At 41.4% G+C, this 14,984-nt stretch overlaps 1 protein-coding gene across 1 annotated transcript in view; it reads left to right on the forward strand.

Annotated features, from left to right (window-relative positions):
* Positions 1-138: 138 nt before the first annotated feature.
* BMPR1B (bone morphogenetic protein receptor type 1B) overlaps positions 139-14,984 on the forward strand; it is a gene marked incomplete at its 5' end in the record, with an annotated part of 31,086 nt that continues 16,240 nt past the window's right edge. Inside the window, 3 exons of the mRNA XM_084262932.1 lie at positions 139-281; positions 8,881-8,983; positions 9,933-10,035. Coding sequence (XP_084119058.1) covers positions 139-281; positions 8,881-8,983; positions 9,933-10,035 — 349 coding nt within the window. The remainder of the gene's footprint in view (positions 282-8,880; positions 8,984-9,932; positions 10,036-14,984) is intronic.

A 14,984-nucleotide genomic window follows, 5' to 3' on the forward strand; every position in this document is an offset into this window, starting at 1 on the left:
ACACACAGCTTAAATTTTCTCAAATTTTGATGGGTAGAAATACTTTAAAGCCTCCGTTAGGAGTTTTGCAGTCCAGCCTAGAACTGTTTCTTTTTTTTCTTTCCATCCCTCATATTTACAGCCAATTTTCTAGCCAACATGCCCTTGCGAAGTTCTGGTAAATTGAGCATGGAGACCCGGAAAGAAGATGCGGAGAGCACGGCACCTGCCCCTCCACAGAAGAAGCTGTCCTGTCAGTGCCACCACCACTGTCCTGAGGACTCAGTCAACAGCACCTGCAGGTTTGCGAGATACATTTAGTGGTGAAACACAGGGGCCAGGGAGCGTGGGGGAAGTCTGTTTGTGGTAACTCAGCAGTCCCAAGTTGAGCATTTCAGTTTAACTTGCAGTATGTAAATAAGTTTTATACAACATTTCTAAAGAGAGGTAATTTCTACCTAAATATCAGCTACATATTTATATTTTATGTGGAGGTGTTTCATCTTTAAAGTTTTAGATAATACTTGTATTAATTCATTGCATATGAAATATTCCAAAGTTAACTGTTTTTTAAAGGTGAATGTAGTAAATGAGGGGACTTAGAGACGTACTGAAATGTTAGAAAAAGCTTATGAATTTACCATCGCTCTCTGTGGAACACCATTTATAGGAACCTTGCTCATAGTGTGTGTCTTTGCAATAGCTGAGCTATCTTTTGTAGATTCTCTAAGCTTTGGGCTTTTTTTTTTTTTCTTGCTTCAATACTAAAAGGACAGTGATTATTTTTTTGAGGTGAAGTGTTGAGTATTTTCCTTACCAGCTATAGTCTTCTGTTTGGTTTTGTGTTTAGAGTAGTATAAACTTCTCATGTGGGTTGGATTCTGCTTCCTCAGATGCTTCTGCCTCCCCAGTTGAGAGGCATGTCCAGCTGTGCTTAGTCCCTTTGAAGGCTCAGACATGGTCTGTGTTGCAGTGATACTGGCTAAAGCAGAGGTGACTGAGGATACCTGTGGTGGGACCAAGCAGCTATTCCCCCACGCAAAAGCAGCACTTGCTGGACACATACTATTGCTGTTGAATGAGGCTTGTGATAAAACACCCCTGTCTTGGATTGAGATACACATAGAGTTTACTTTAGCTACAGCAAAGTGGGGCTGAGCTTTTCATGTTCATTGACTATAGCCTAGAGGAGTTGTGGGAAGGCAGGAAGCAGCAAAGCAGGGCACAGTTGCGAGCACAGCTGGGCATGCCAGTTGGGTATGCAGTGCTGTTTGAGGCCAGGGTCTCACATTGTGTCATCTCTTCAAGAGACAGTGTTAAAGAGATAGATGGGGAAAGCCTAAGGTTACAGAGATATTGATTGCTTTGTTGGGTTTGAGTATTGTTTTGCAGCCTGACTTAATTCTGCTCATCTTGCAGTTTCGCACTGAAGTATATCAAAGTCTCAATGAGAGCTGTAAATACCACTTCCCCCCTCTCTAGCCTCCTCCTTCAGGCTCATGCTGAAGCCAGGAGTTAGGTCTAACTGCTCTCACGTGGCAGCCAGTTTTAAGAGATGTAAAACCCCATTCTGATACCATTTTGCAGATCCCCTGCGGCATAAATCGGCTGTTTCCTGTTCCTGCCCAGCGTGCAGTCTCACATCCACAGTAACAGGGAAGCCAAAGATGACTTAACTCCAAATACTAGGAAGCACAAAGGTTTAAGGAACCTGTTGAACCAGGGTTATACCCCAGCTGGGTAGGCCTGCTGTTGCACATTGCTTTGTCAGCATCACTGACATTAAGTATTTTTCATGTTACCAGCAACTATGAATAAATGTATTAGAATGGATTTGTGCATTTTCCCCCCTCACTGCAATATTTTAAAACTCTCTTCAGAGTCCCCCTTACAGTGTCAAATACCAAACTTGGTTTTAGCTGTTAATGCCCAAGGACAGGCAGTTGAGTAGTAATAAATTAAACCTCCTTCTGTCTTCATTATCTTTGCACATTTCAGGCTTGACTGTTCTATCTGAATGGCTTTTTTTTTTTTTCCAATTTAGACATACAAATAATAATTTAAATTTACCAGTGAAACATTGATCACTCTTGTCCACAAAGACAGAAACAGTCAAAAGGCTGCTCCAGAGCTACTCCTCTTTCTCCATCCTCTGCTGTCACCTGAGCACTATCCTCCTTACCCGTTACATTGGTATAAGTGAAAAATTGCTGACAAGTTTGGAGTAATACAAGACAAAAAAAACCAACAAAAAAACCTTAAGCCATAAAGGGTGGGTATTTAATTATCAGCAGTGATCCTTTTCAGGATGGTGATCATTGCTATGGCTCTGACACCTTGGTGAGAGAGCTGTGGTGAGATACAAAAGATTCAACCCCCCTTGTTTTCCCTACATCTGCTTAAACTGTTAGTCTGTCATCTTTTGCTGCTTAAATTCCCTACTGCAGAGCTGGAATTAAGGATGAGAAGTGAAATGGGACATGACAGCAAGAAGAGAGTCCTGTGTCTGATGGTGGGAGAACAGTGTTTAGCTGGCTGGGGTGAGACCAGCTTTCAAAGGGTTTGACCAGTCAGGTTAGTGGGGTTTATCATTACCCCTGTGTTTTAGGGTCATCCTACTAGTCAGGCATCAACCTTCTCATTTCATCCAAGAAGTGCTGGCAAAGTTTTAATGCACTCAGGAATTTTCATTGAACCTCTCTATAAAGGAAGCTTGCCCATATTGAAGTTCTGGCATCATCAATCACACTGTGTTTCTCTGAAAAATAAATGAACCATTCCAGATTAAAAGTTATGCATTAATTATCTGCTTTGCTCAGACATGGCCACTAAAAGCTTTTTACATTTAAAAAAAATCAAATCCCTTAGCAGCACTCCCAGTCTGTTAAGCTTTGTGCTGTGCTTGGACCTGCAGAGTTTGGGTCTGCTAGCCCTGTACAGATGAGTCAGTATGTGCTGGGACACCCAAGGGCCTGGGACATGCCTGACACCCAGGAAATTCACTGAGCACATCCATAGCCAGGGCTCTGGAGAGCATCAGGCACTGTCCCTACCAGGGCTCTCACCAAAACAGGGAAGCATTTTGTGTGTGCAGGAGCAAGAGAAGCTCTGAAAGTTCAATGGGAAAGCATTTCCAGCTGTGTTTAAATTAAAAGTCCGAATAAACCAGCTAGTCCTATTGTAGTCATTGCATTAAAAATTTCTCATAAAAACCAGTCTGCCATCCCACCTGAAGCTTTTGGTCTGCTACCACAGGTACTGACCTATTAAAGCAGAGATCCTGTCTGTGGTACCAGTAGTCTGAATGTTTATATAAAAATGAGGACATCTGGTGGCCATTTGAAATCCTATCCATATTTTTAGAAGTTTAAAAGTCAATATTCAACTACATCTGTATCAAATCCTCTTACAGCCTGCTGTGTTCCTATACAGAATTTCCCTTTCTTTATACTGCCACAGCTTAAGTCCCAAAATACTTCAGAGGACTAAGGTTAACACCACAGCTTAAAACACAGATTGCTTTCTGAATCAATGGAAAAGCAGTAGTTTAAAAATGGGACAATCCATGAGCAGTACAAGTTTTGGAAGACCCAATACAGTGTCATCTCATTGCGAGAGGATGAGCGTCAGGGAGAAGCAAAAGGGGCCCAAGCCAGGAGCTGAGGAGGGTGCTAGGGCCAGCCATAGCCTCGCCACTAGGACCCCATTTTCCCAAGCACACATGAATACAGTGGGCAGAGATGGCCCACTCACAGGGTTGGTAGCAGTCTAGGTCCATGTAGGAGATAGGGCCAGAGACTGGAACCTCTAGACAATCACTCAGAAGAGTTTGATGCTCAGATCTGAGCTTAAATGCAGCCCAGGGCATGGGGTGTGCCTAGGTGGGGGGGGTCTCAGGTGGGGCCAGTCAGGGCATTTAAAGCTCATTAGTGTGCTCAGGGCCCTGACATTTAAGATCTTTGCAGAAGGTTTATAATCCTCTGCTTGTAAAGGGTGTGTTAACCTGCAGTGTGTTGCAACTTTATGCTTTCTGAACATCTGCGGGGTTCATAAAAGGCTTTCAGTAAAGAAGCTCACAACTTCTTTGAAGACAACCAGGATCTTGTTTTACTGTTCCATTTTAAGTTTTGTGTGTGCAAAGCAAATTCATGGGCAGTTGTGTCTAATAATAATTAATTGCATATTTTAAAAGCTAGTTTCAGCTTTAATTGACTTAGATTCTAATGGATTTGTAATAAAGACAGAGGCTGATTAGGTTCCTTATACTCTTATTTTCCATTCAGAAATAAATGCTGGCAGTTTTAAAGATAGGGGTCACAGAGCCCAGTTTCTTATGTGTTGTCTGTTGGTCTTGATTGTGTTTCTACCCAACTGTGTCTTGCGGTAGCTTTGGTTGTCTACAGCAATAAAATAATTAATTTGTCTTTAAAGTGTTAGGCAATAATTTATTTGAGTGATGATACTGTAGTTCTTCTGTTCTGCAGATGATAGGATTGAATTTTCTTTGTTATTTGGTATGTAGGAGGAAGAAAACTTCAACAGTGGGCCAAAGCACTGAGTTCAGGGAACTTTTACTTTAAGCAACATTAATTTTTAGGGTAAAGTTAAATATTTTCTGATAAAGGAGCTATTCTAAGATCTTGCAAGTTAGCTTTTAATTTTTTTTAATGTTTATTTTCATTTTAAAATGTAATCCTTTATACAGGAGGCAGTTACATTCCCTTTGATTAAAAGAACCCCTCAAAGATCAACAAGTCCTTGCAAGCTCCAGTCTTCCTTTCACCCTTTGCCAGGGCTGTATATCTCATGTGTGGCTCTGCATGTGACTTTGCCCGAAGTGCTTAAACTGAAATGCAAAGTCTTCTCTTCCACATTTTCCAACTGTGCCCCAGAAATTCCCTGTTCTTAGTTCTGTTCAGGGCTTGACCATTAGTTTTTTTTAATAAAAACCTTAAGCTAAATAGTAATACAAGTCCAGTCTCCTTGTATTGAGACCTGTTGCGTTACTCTCAGATAGATTTTTAGTGTGCTGGGGGGAGTGCTTTGGTGTTACTGTGTGGAAAGTGCTGAAATACCTAAGGCTTCTCTTGCATGCTGAATGTACTTCTAACAACATAACCCAAAACAAAACCAGCAAATATTAATGTTAAGTTTGTCCTAGCATTAAAAAAGCTACGTCGTACAAATTCAACTGCAGTGTAATCTTAAGGTCAGGTACAAGAAAACATTTTGTCTGTGTTTAAATTCTGGAAACAAAAGAGAAGAAAAAAAAGAAAAAGAGGAAGATGATGAGTAGCTTTACTTTGGCTCCTTGCTTCTTGATAGTTCTCATACCTACTGTGATGGATGATACACATAAGTGAAAGGTGCTACAGAGTCGTGATGAAAATACACCTGTATGTTTCTCCCTGCCTCCAGAATGACTGTGCAAACATCCAAAGGGACATCTGGCTCAACAACTCTGTAACGCTCTTCTCACTTGGTTTCGTGTTACTTCCCTGATGCACAGCCACTAACTGTATTATTTTTTCTGGAAAATTAGCCTTTGTTGAATGCATTTACAGTGGCTCTTTGTTTTATGGACAGTGTCCAAAACAGTGTTTTGTTAAATGTGGCCGTCATCATCTTCCTTAAGTGAAGAATGTGACAAAATACGTGAATTAGATGCAAATTGGGAGCCAGCCAAATATGACCCTCCCAGTTTCTGTACATAATCTAACATTTTTTAATAAAGTTTAGAAACAGTGCAGAAACTTGTCAGGTCACTTTGGATGGAAATGAAAAGATTCTGTAGCTCTTTCTGATACCAGAACCAACTATAAAAAAGAGTAGAGAAAATTAATAATACTCATATGGACTCAGTTGCACATAAAATCAAATGTAAGGAATCTTTTCAAGTTACTTAACTCATCTGTTCATGATAGGCACTTAACGAAGGAAAGATGTTGCTCTTCCAAGTTACATATTGCCATCCCTGGCTGCATCACACACACACACAGAGCAGGAGAGGAAATCTTCAGCAGCCAAGTTTTGGTAGCTGAGGTATCACATCTTCTGTGAGAAATGGCTCTTGGCCAATGAGGACATCTATGTGAGCAGCTGCAAAGCTGTTGGCCTCTGTTCCTCTCTTCTGACATTTAGTAAAGGTCTTGGTTAAAATCACCTCTTTCTAGTAATCTGTAATTGTAGCAGCACCTTCTACATCAGTGTCTGTCAGTGTTTCCGCTATTAACTCCCTCTTTTTTCCTGGTATTTGACTTGGCTGTGAAAAATCACTCTCAGCAAATATGTGTGATATACCAAATCTGTGCTTATTAGTGATCACATCCAAAATGCATTTAATCGTTCTCCCGCACCACACTGTAATAAGATGATACTTTATTAGAGGAGAATAGTGGATGGGTATTTGGATGTATTTGCTAGCATCAGGTCAAATTCCTTCTTTACACATCATTCACAGAATCAAATTACACAGAATTCCAATTACAAATTACAAGAAAATAGTAATTCTATACTTCACATTTTTGCTAGGACGTAGAGAATAGGTTTTTCATATTGCTTTGCACGTATCAGTGATATACAGATGTTTCTGTTTGTGCAGTCACCAAAATAAACATAAAATTGGAAATAAGGCAGAATTGCATGAGTGGTTTCTGGCTTGTTGTAAAGTAAGAACAGTTTCATTTCTACCATAGGTAGGTATGAGGTAGGCTAATCAATAAAGCAGCAAGAGTATACCCAGCCATTTATTTGCATCATGTGGTCCTCTGACATCCTCTGAACCAGGGGAAGAGCCTGGGTGTTGGCAGAGGGGAGCAGGTAAGAGATCTTCTTTTCAGAAGAGTCATTTCTACCTCTTGCTCAAACACCTGAAAAAAATTATTCAGTGAGATACTGAGTTATTATATTGCATGAAAACTTTTTGGTTTATTTTTTATTAGAGGGAGAAACAAACATTTATTCTGCTCAGCATTTCTATTTTTAATTGTCTCACATTTTTCCTTCATTACTATGTCATTGTCTCTAAAGAACATGATTCATCCTTATTATTGCAGCTTTATGACTTCTCCGTTTCACTCTATCCAATCTAATTTTGTTTGTGTTTTTAAATTTGGAGTAAAACTTTCAGAGGGACTAAAGTGCTTGAAAAGCCTAAATTTAATTTTCAGAAGTGAGCTAAGAATCAAGAGTCCCATGGCACATCAGAAAAAAAAATGAACTAAAACTGCTTTCCTGCTTCTTTTTCATTTCTGCAAACAATTTGACTTTTCCTTCCCCTGCTTTCCTTTGGTGAACTGTGTGTTTGTGTTTTGCAGGGGACTGTTAGCTGTGGAGTTCATTTTTGTGTTTCACTTGATTGCAATTTATTGTTTTGTTGCTCTGTCCCCTGGGTTAAACTTACTCATTACTTTGAATCAAAGGCACCATGCAAACAAATAAAATCTAATCTAATTTAATATTGTATCTAATGGATTCCTTACAGTCTCTCTTCTTGGCAGTCCAATTGTTCTGATCTTTTAAGCTGAAGCAATGAAATCAAGGTGGTGGTTGCCCAGAAGGGTTGCTGTCTCCTTTGCCTTGCACAATGTCAAAGAAGGGTAGAAGTCATTGCTCGCTTCTCTGAGAAAGTAATTTGTAATGTGCAACTGATGACTTTTCAAATCCAGAAGTCAATAACCTGTGATAGATTATTATTTGAAGTAATAAGCTTACTGTGGCTAGACCCTGCACCGCTAATATCAAAATATACCCCAGCAAATGTTTGACATGATCCTATCCAGCATCTCTCTGTCGTGTAGCTAATACTTACAAATTGTGTTTATCTCTTCTGTGTGTAACAGTGCCTCTCGTTTCCTACATCTTCATTGCCTTTGCTGTTGTTGCTGTGTTAGGCTCTCCTTTCATTCAAGTAAGGAGAAAATCATCTGAAATTCTGCTGTCTTTAAATTTTCTAATCCTTTTTTCTTTTTATTTCCTTGTTTTAACTGAGTTTGTTCCTTCTCTTCTGAAAAATACTCATTGCAGATAATAACCAGTGTTATTTTCCTGGGGAAATAACAGAATTTTTTTTCACGTGACTTAAATGTCCCCAATTAAAGAGTTTTTTCTTTGCTTTTGGATCCTCTTCCTGCAAATCAGTCAATTTGTTTTACTTACACACATTACATATCTCCTTCAGAGTGCTGAGAAAATAATGTAGACCAGCCACCCTTCTTGTGCCCTCCTCCTCCACTTTCCATAGCATTCAGGCATTTGACCTTCATTGAGCAAGGACATTTATCACCAGCAACATCTAGCCATCTGTTAGTATACTTGTCCTCCCTGGTGCATGTTCTTGCAAATGGAAGCATTATGGATCACTTTAGGCTTATAACCCAAGTAAACAGCTATGAAGGGTGTTGATGATAACTCAAGGACTCATACACAAGAGCGTTTCTGTTTGTAATATGGTGAAAACAGGGTTCACACATCACTCAATAATGTTTTATGTTCAGTATTTCAAAAATGTTTCTTTCTTCAGGTGCAAATATCCATGCCTTGTTCCCACACACAAGGCAGACCTGCTGTAGAGGTGATGTTTGCATTTGTATATGTCTCCAAAGTCTTAACATGTTAATGACTATAGGCAGAGGATTTAGATGTTTGTTCATGGGCTTTATAGCTGTGAAATATTGGGAAGGTAAGACCGTTGACTCCAAGGCAAAGCCTCCTTTGTGAGTCCAAGAGCTGCTGGACTGCATTATAGGAGGTTGCACTGGGTGCTCAAAGCTTCCAGCCTGCCTTAGTATGTTGATTTGTTAGTGGCAGGTTTGCCTTGCAAGGAGCAAAGTTTAAGACTATATTCAGCAGCACATTTTTCACTTCAAGTCATTTTCCTGATTCACCCTTTCCAATCCTCAGTACTGATGGCTACTGCTTTACCATAATAGAAGAAGATGAGTCTGGTGGACATTTAGTCACCAAAGGATGTCTCGGATTAGAGGGCTCGGACTTCCAGTGTCGGGTAAGAAAGCATTTGCTGCCTAAGTTCTTTTATAGCTTTTTTGGTCTTTTTAATAGCTTTCAGCTGAAATACAGTCAACAGGCATTATGAGGTCCATGTTTTTCACTTCTGTTCATTTGGCAGATAGTTGTTGCAATTGATTGCTGAGAGGAGTGCATTTATATCACCAAATGGTGATTGCATAGCTGCTTCTAATGATACTGTGAGCTCTGGCACAGCTGTTACTAGTAATGCCCTTGGTCAGAGGAAGTTTGGATTTGGAAAAGTGCAATCTAATTCTTTAAGACTTCATGGTAGCTAAGTTAGTGAGGATGCTACTTGATGGCTCACAGCAACTTTTATGTCTTACATGCTGCTGCACTTTGGGATTTCTGATGCCAGACATTCCCAGTGCTCACCTGATGGAGAACAAATCTTGCTGCAGGAGTGGAAGGGGTATGGGCAATGGAGCAAGGTGGCTCTAAGGTGTTTGCCCTTTCTTAACGTTATCCTTAAGTGATTTTATATGAGTACTGGAATAGTCTAACCATCAAGGTCCATCAAAGGTATTTTACTCAGCTTCCTGTCAGAGCAAAAGCAGCAGCTAAATTAGTCCACACAGTAATTCCTGCATTATTCTGGTTAAACTGTTTTGAATACCCACATTAACTTATTTTTTTAATAGAAGCCTTAGCTGATGGATGTTTGTAACTTCCACGGTTCTGTCTTACACCACTAGACTCAAGTCAGTCTGCAGCACTAGGGCACCAATAGAAATATGTTAGGGGTGAATTCATCTCTTAATTATCTAGACAAAGTGTTCCTGGATACACTCAGTGACAGAAATCCGAACTCTACACATCCCAGAAATCTGTAACATGCTGCAGTCCAGCACGTATTTCTCTCAAGTGCCAGAATGGTGTCATGACACAGATAATTACTTTGCTTTCTATCAAATTGTTTCTTGTAGGACACTCCTATTCCACACCAAAGAAGATCTATTGAATGTTGCACAGGCCAAGATTACTGTAACAAACACCTTCACCCTACGCTGCCACCACTGAAAAATCGAGGTAAGGGCAGGCAAATCCAGTCCCAAACTGGTTTTTTACTGCTGCTGTTCTTTGTGCCTCAGGAAGAAACAAGCTGAAAAACCAAAGCACCCACTTCCAACTGCATGAGATTAGAGAGACAAACTGCATTAAATAGTGGTGCGGAATTCCTTTAGTTTACATGGAGAACAGTGGTTGCTGATACCTGCTATCATCACACATGCAGTGAGCACTGGATGCATTGGAGTCATACAATGTTGTCCTAGCACAGACCTGCTGGCTTTCCGCAGATGTCCCAAAGACTTAGATTAGTCATGGCAGAGGATGCCTCTTGCTGTGTATGGTTTTAGCCTGATGATGAATTGAATCCTCCTTCTAGTCCCTGCAGTATGCATTACTGTTGTTCATAAATCCACATGCATCTGGGACCAGATCTCCAGTGGTTAATCAGTCAGTTCAAGTCGACTGAGGTCCATTAAGCTTTTCTTATTTAAAAAACCTGATAATCCAGCACTGGAAGAATAAATGGTCACTAAAGCGGATTTTCTACTTGAAAAATGTAGCTGAAAATAGAATGCAGACTAAGAACTATCACATTGGTTTGTTTTGTTTTAAATTGTTATTTGAGGACAAACGGACCTGTATTAGTGTAGTAGATTCTGGGTCAAGGTTTTAGCTTGCTTGTTTGTTTGTTTGTTTAAACATCGTTTTCTGAAAGGTGGTAAAGCTGAGTTGGATGGATGTTGGGGAATATGCAGTTTATAAAACTGTATTCCTAAAAAGTGTAAATTCATCCATGGTAAACTCTTGGGATTGGCCAAGATTTGCAGGGATCATAATGGAGTTCAGTGGGCAAGAGTAAGTTCAAGGTTGCAGGAGAATTTGTAATCATGGCATTCCGAGTTGAAAATCCTGATCAGTGTGCAGATGCACTCTTAATTACGGTAACAGCAGATACTTACACAAATGCATGCTCAGAGAAAGCCTTCACTTATCTAAGCTGTTCCCTTCACGCCTATGAAATTCTGCACAGGTGGGCTGCAGAGTCAGGCCTATGGAGAGTAGTATGAAAATATTTCAATGTTTACTAGCAAGCCATTAAGTCAATGAAACCTCATAAAATTCTGACTTCTAACGTACGAGTTATGCACTACTTTGTTGTGGTTTTTTTCATTTTAAGAAGTTCTTTGGACTGAGAGAGAAGCTCCAAAAGGAAGTAAATATTTGTTCACACTTACTTAGTGTATCAATAAATACCATTTCACTTTGGAAAACGCTGCATGATTTCTTCTTGCTGCTGGCTCAGTTTATTCTATGTAAAAACTACTCAGAAACACTGAACCAATGCCTAACACTAGACAGCTGCCTTATTAAGATTTTAGTTATTTGGCAATGCTATCTGCTGCCTGCACAGAAAATAATAAAGCTAGCTTTTGATAGTGGTAGAAGTTGTTTGGATCAGTACTGTTTTTCTCTGTGTTTATACGGAGTAAATAAAGTATTACTTGGGCACCGTGGTGGCAGGCCCATTAAATAGCAGAGAGAATATTTGTGGAAAGAAAAATTTCATAGAGTTGAAGTGGGACTCTGGCTGCTCTGTGTTGCAAAGTTGTCTGTTTTACCATTGCAAACAACAGGCCATGTATTCACTCAACATATTTTGGAGACTTTTGTTTGAAATAAGCTCTCGCTCTACCAGTAACCTGGTAGTGTACTGTGGAAATATATTTCAGGAGCTGCTTCATTAAATGTGGCTGGACAGGGCTGAAGTCAGCACCCTTATTAAAGCTTTAAGTAAATATGTCATTCTTGGTGCCGGTCTTGTTTTAATTTGTCGCTGCTGTATCCTAGTGTGAAGACTCAGAGAAAAGCCATGGTTTGAACTGTAGATCTTCATTGCAACTAGGTAGAAATACTGTGTACAAATACACACTAGTGCCAGTGCCCACTACTATCGTTGAGATTGTTGTTTCTGCTGGAAACATTTAAATTAGGCTGTGATTGACTGAGTACTGCTGGAATTGTGTATCAAATTTTATATAAACTCCTAAGTGTAAAGAAAGAGAAGATGAAATGAAAAACAAGCTTCTAGGAACAACCTCCTGACCTCTGGGATTCCATGAAATATATGTATGCTCCTCAGCATTTATAAAGCAAACAGAAATTTAGCTTCTGATGAACTTGCGTCTGAGGTCTTATCTCATGGGAAACAGAGTCTAGGGGGAGCATCCAGCTGCAGGTCAGAGGTTGTTGAACTGCAAATTAACCTCTGTACCAAGGTAGCATCTACAAAGGCAAGTGACTTTGTGTTCTCAAAGTGCTTTTCCAGACATGGCATGTGCTGGAAGGTGGGTTTTATGCCTTCTTCATGGAAAGAAAGAAGGACCACATACGTGAAAGTGAGAGCTAGGAGAATTAACACCAGTCAAAGCAAGGCTTGGTAAGAAAAATGGAAGAAACAACAGCTAAGCCTAAGTTTTGAGCTCATCTTGGTACAGAACTAGCAGGGTAAAGTACCCCAGAAAAACCATGAAGTCCTCGTTCCAGCTGTGCGTCTGTCTTATTAAGGAAATGAGAGTTATAATTGGGTCTGATACAACACCTCTGCTTTAAACAATAAAAGATATTCCTGGAAATCCCTGCAAAAGTGCAGGCTGAGACCAGTTGTAAGGAGAAATATGTCTTTACTGATTTAGAGCCTATATAAGCAGAAGTGGTGGTGCCACCGTGTCTGGCTCCCTGCCTGTAGAGCCAGTGATGAATGGGCAAGGGAATGATTGGAGGAATGATGGGGTTTGATGTGTGCACACAGTCTCCGCGCCTCAGATTTCACTGCAGTTTTTACTCGGATAACCGTAACATTGTGAACTGCAGGGTCCTGGGGAGGGAGGAGAACCTCCCCTCCCTTTGATATTGCTGACTTCTCCCTTGAACCTGATGGGTGGCATTTGCAGTGCACTCGTTGGCATGGTCCTGCAGATGGCAAAGTGAGGGGAATGAGTGGTGGAGGAGGGGGAAATCACAGGGGAAAACTGAGGGGCAGCTTGGTATCACCAAAGACCCTCCTCTTGTTGCCATCTCTCCCTTTCTGTGCTGATCAGCACTGACACCTGTGCCCACCAGTGTTTTCGTACAACGTAAACCTGTTAATGTGCTATTTGCTGGGCTTTGCTATTACCAGCCAGCTGAGGTATGTGAAGAAGCTTCCTAAACCTACTCTGTGTTTGTTCTGTGCTCCCCCACCATGCTTGCAGTAATCACTCACTGCTGCTGCTGTGGAAGCTGCTGCTTATTCTCATAACCCTGCTGCTTGGCATGTTGCAGTTGCCAAGTAACGTAACACTGAAAAGCACAGTGCTGGACTCCTTAAAGGACAGACTGTTTCCATCACAAAAAATGTCGCTGACCAGTACCCACCACAGTCTTCACCACGGAGCCCACGAGCCAGTGATGAGGCAGACTCATCCCTCTGCATGTCCAAGAAGCTGCAAGGAATGCAGGGTTTGTCCTGTTGCGATTTGGAGAACAGCACGGGCCATAGGAGTAGAGAAGAGTTGGTCTCCAGCAGCACCAGTCTGGCTCAGTTCATCAGAACAGATGTTGCTGGTGGAAGAACAGGGGCATGCTTTTAATCTTGTGTTTTCCGTGCACCAGTGGGTTTGTGAAGCCCTGAAGTGAGCAAGCAAGTGAAATTCTGCCAGAATGTTTTGAAAATGCAGGAAGTATTTGAAAGGTGAGACAATAGCTCACTTGTCATCAGTATTGACTCTCATCGTACCTAACCAAATAAATCCAAAGGCATATGGAAGTTATTCTCCTCTCCTGTGAGAGCCAGTTGTGTGCCCATGCTGTACATAGTGAATCACTACCAAAGCTGCATTAGCTGACACTGCCAGCGTGGGGGACATCACCTACTGCAAGAACGCAGACATTGCTGCTGCTGCAGCCTGCATCAGCTGCTCCCAGCATGAGGATCAAGACCCATTCCCTTAATGGCTCACACACTTTCCTTCACTTGCTTCCCATGATTGCATTTGGGTACCAAAAATTTTTGCAGTGTTGGAGTCTGAAGTTTTAGACATTCTGCCTTCTGGCCTCCAGGAAAATCAAACTGTTTATTTACTGTTCCAAATGGGAGAAGCCCATTGGAAACTTGGAACACAGGGTTTGAATCTTTTAAAATTACTGTAGTTTGAGTAGTATCTCAGCATCTCTATCACACCTCTCCCCAGTGTGTGCACTCAGACACACATGGGTAGCATGGACAGTGGGGGCTTTACAGGTTCTGGTAGTGCAGCGCTCCGGGTCTGTGCAAATGCGCAGACTTCCATGGCTTTGCTCTCTGGTATACACAGGTATGAGCAAGGTCTGAAGTTCTCCCTCTGCATCTGACATCAGCGTTCTTGACTGTTGGGCACAAAAGCCCAACTTCCACTGTGGCTTGTTCTGTGAAGTGGGAAAGCCCTTGCTGCAGACAGATACCCAGCTTCCTTCCAAGTACAAAATTCCCTCTCTGTGGTCTGCTTTATCCTCTCCTCCGAAGGTGGGCTGCAAGGTCTTAAACTGCTACAAACCACACCTTTTAGATGGAAATGGCTAGCTGCCACAGGCTGCTTACATAGCATGAACTGGAGCCTGTAGCCCTGTCAAGCAGCCATCACTTTGGGAGAGAGGTCTGGATTCCCCTGTGGGCTCTTGGTTTCAGCTCACAGCCCACTTGGAGTGTCAGGCCAGGTAGAAATCTGCCGCAGCGGGGAGAATGATGGGCTCCAGTGTTTTCCTGAAAGACATCATGACAGTGTCCCCTTTCAAAGGCATCGGCTGTGTCTTGAATGTTTACATTTGTTAATGCTCCCGGAGCAGGTAATGGCAGGTTAAAACATGACCAGTGTGATCAAAAGGTGCCTTGGTTGTGAAGCTCTGTTTGTAGTGGAAGGGGGAAGGAAAGAAATCATTTGGGGCAAAAACAG

Source organism: Gallinula chloropus (genome assembly GCF_964237585.1).
Source record: "Gallinula chloropus genome assembly, chromosome: 4".
Taxonomy (NCBI): Eukaryota; Metazoa; Chordata; class Aves; order Gruiformes; family Rallidae; genus Gallinula; species Gallinula chloropus.